The sequence below is a fragment of the Littorina saxatilis genome, linkage group LG7 (assembly GCF_037325665.1).
Source record: "Littorina saxatilis isolate snail1 linkage group LG7, US_GU_Lsax_2.0, whole genome shotgun sequence".
NCBI lineage: Eukaryota > Metazoa > Mollusca > Gastropoda > Littorinimorpha > Littorinidae > Littorina > Littorina saxatilis.
This window is the reverse complement of record NC_090251.1, coordinates 42341497-42345170: the sequence shown is the minus strand read 5'-3', so window position 1 is coordinate 42345170 and position 3674 is coordinate 42341497. Positions and strand designations below refer to the sequence as shown.

Below are 3674 nucleotides of genomic sequence, written 5' to 3'. Positions count from 1 at the left end.
CGATCATCATCATTATCATCATCTCCACAATCATCATCATTATCATCATCTCGTCGTCGTCATCATCATCATCATCAACATCAACAACAACAACCAACAACAACAACTTTTTTTTTTTTTTTACAAAACACAATAGAAAAGAGAAAAAAATAAATGTGTCAAGTAAGTGCATATACAGGCTTCAACATTATTGCTACGTAAATTTATGCAATCTTGAAATTACTCGGATAATATAAGGTAAGATACTCCGTACTTATAAAATCCACTGTTCATTTTCATCCTTTCGCTGACCTACTCTGTCGTACAATATCCATGCCACACACACACACACACACACACACACACAGACACACAGACACACACACACACACTGCCCACCGCAGCGTTCAAGCATTGCTCAAGTAACAATTGTGTTGGGACGTAATGGTACGGGGACGTAATGGGATTCCTTTATGGGACGTATCGAGATGCAATTTTCTTGGGACCTATCGACACGCAATTTTGTTGGGACGCAATGGTACGGGACGCAATGGCACTGGGACCCAATGGTATTGGGACCCAATGGGATTGCTTAATGGGACGCAATGAGACGGCATTTTTGGGGGACGCAATGGTACTGGGACACAATGGTACTGGGACGTATTGGCATGACCCCGAATGGAAACCTTCGAACAACAGCACAACGTTGACCGCAGAAAGACGAAGTAATGACACAAACAGAAATTAAAACACCTGCCTGTCTGTGATAGCTATTGACGCAGACAATTCCCTCAAACTCGTAAGACTTATCATTCAGGCAGCAGGCGTAGGTTAATTGTTTTGTTTTTTATAGTTTTTTTTTATTTTTATAGTTTTCTTCCATTTACAATTATATTTTATGTACTATACTAAGGCATTAGGAATCGGCAGTAGTAAGATCGTATACTTATGGAATCGGCTAGTGTGCATATGTGAGTGTGTGTGTGTGTGTGTGTGTGTGTGTGTGTGTGTGTGTGTGTGTGTGTGTGTGTGTGTTTACAGTTTTGTTGCTTTCTTATTGGTGCTGGTGTGCCTTTATCAAAATGAATTGGCCATTTCAGATTTGGTAGATGAAGTTAACAACGATATAATGAATATACAATAATAACAACAATTCACCCCCAAAAAATCAATTGAGCAAGAAAACAAAATTGGTGAACTTACCTAGACAACACATCGCCATGAAAATCCCAACAATAAATGTTTTGCAAAAAGGCATGTTTGTTAACGATTGCATATATGCAAAGTCGAACTGCCTTGCTGCCCTGGTAGATTGCTAGTACGTGAAGTTGCTACCAGTGGTAAATCAATCATGCTCACGCACCCAGGCACTTGGAAACGTATACACAAACAAACAGAACCTATCATGAGATTTCACACAAACGAAATGTCGTTGGCCCTTCTGACATGCAAATGAGCCCGCCTCGAGTTGCTAGAGAGCACTTCCTGTTTGGTTTTGATTGGTTTCTTCGCTGGCGAGCTGGGCTCCCAGCCGCGTCGCCAGGTACTGACTAGACAGACTGGCATTCAGGTTAGAACGTGCAAGATACAGACATACCATGTCTGTATGAAATGTTGCTGTTTAAAAGCACTTTGTGATTTGTATGGTCACATGCTCATATTGTTATTGACATTGAAACTGTCGACATAGGAGAAATAACCGTGGTCTTTCATGTTCAAAAGCAATGTGTGCTTTGTATAGTCACATGCTGATGTTTTTTTTTTTTTTTTTTTTTTTTTTTTGACAAGCACATCATTGTGGGGCTTTTAATAAAAAAAAATCAGGCATCCGTCTACAACGTATCATCATTCATCCTTCAACATTTACACAATACTGAAATATCTCAACGCTAATTCATATCCTAACATCACATTTATATCAATAGGCCTACCATATCTATACTTACTGATACACATTTTTGAAATGAGCAAAATATGATTAATAATTTTGTTTGTGGGGGTTTGCACTTCTGGAGAATAACCAAACAATACATCTTTTTCTGTTAATATAATATTTTCTCCCGTATTAACAAATATACATCTTCTAACATTATCCCAAAACAATTTCATTTTGCTACATTTCCAAAAGAAGTGTTCAATATAATCCATTTCATTACAAAGACTACATAAACTATTTTCTTTTAACTTCATTTTATGCAATAAAATATTTGTGGGATAAATATTATGTAAAATTTTCCATTGGAGTAACTTTAATCTTTCTTCGCTTGTACATGCACTTGCCAGGACCCAATACTTTTCATCAATGCAAATGTTATATTTGTGGGACCAAAATTTTACAGAGCAGGGTTCACTGGCTTTGGATTGCGTTAATATCGCACGAAATTTCTTCGGAGAAGGGTTATTTAGCATGCCCTGAAAACAGGTCGCAGGAGGCTCGTCACCCGCGTCTTCTTTAACTGTGTTGTCTCGCAGTGCTCGCGCGCAGAGGGCCGTGTGCAAAGCGTTGTACTCAAACAGCCTTGTGGCACTATATCCGACAATGGCACAAATATGTTCAAATGATACAATATTTTCGTCTATCCATACATCACGTACACAATTCACACCGGCTTCAATCCATTTATCGAAACACAACACATTCTTTCTAAAAAAAATATCTGCATTATTCCACAAACATTGATCAAAAATACTTTCTTTTTGAACAGGAAATAAATATCTGTTCTCAATCCATATTTTTAAAACTTGTTGCCAAAATTTTTATTTAACTCTGGTCAGACCAATAAACTGTTTCGGTTTGGCAGTCGATTTAAAGCAACACAGCTGGCTTCCAAGAACCTCAAAATAATGTCTTCGAACCAATTGCCAATTTGCAAAATCTGTTTGTTGTAACCTGGCTGCCCAACACAACAAAAAGGATGTCTGCATATCATGCATATTTATCATGTTAATGCCGCCTATTTCTATTTTATTACATACAACTGTTCGTTTCACCTTTTCAAAAGCTTTACTATTTGAGTACTTCCGTTTCCACAAAAATTTAAAAAGGATAGTATTTAATCTATCAAGCACTTTTGTCGGTGCAGAGAGTGCCTGCAAAACATATACAAACTGGGATATCAAAAAAGTTTTAATTATACACAATTTACCACTAATGCTTAAATTCCGTTTTGACCACATTCCAACAATTCTTTCAATTCTATCAAACCGTACTGACCAATTCTCTTCAATGTCAGAAGCACCGATATCGTTTCTAAATATAATACCCACAATTTTTAACTGTTTTTTCCATCTTATATTACAGTATTGCTCAAGACTGTTCTTCATGGATCCTAGCCACATTGCCTCTGTTTTATTTTCATTCAGATGTAAATTTGAAATACATGAAAACTGTTTTACTATTAACAGTACTTGTTGGAGATCGTGTTTATCTTTAAGGAACATTGTTACGTCGTCTGCATACATTGCCAATTTCAAAATATATTCCAAATTGGTTTTTGAATGAAATGACGGGAATTTTAATCCTTTTATATTCGGGTCACTGCGTATCTTAATGGCTAAAAGTTCAAGGCCAAGGACAAAGGCCATCGGTGAAAAATTACATCCCTGACGAATTCCGGTTAATACGTCGAATTCCTCAGAGATCCATCCCATGTAATTGATGCAACTTGTGGTATTATTCGTTAACATTTTTACGG

The 3674-nt window shown here is 37.0% G+C and overlaps 1 protein-coding gene across 1 annotated transcript in view; it reads right to left on the bottom strand.

The window, feature by feature from the left end:
* The window catches only part of LOC138971499 (prion-like-(Q/N-rich) domain-bearing protein 25), a gene marked incomplete at its 3' end in the record, with an annotated part of 22186 nt that extends 20723 nt beyond the window's left edge, over positions 1–1463 (bottom strand). Inside the window, 1 exon segment of the mRNA XM_070344243.1 lies at positions 1183–1463. Within this exon segment, the coding sequence (XP_070200344.1) occupies positions 1183–1255 (73 nt within the window).
* Between the last annotated feature and the right edge of the window lie 2211 nt (positions 1464–3674).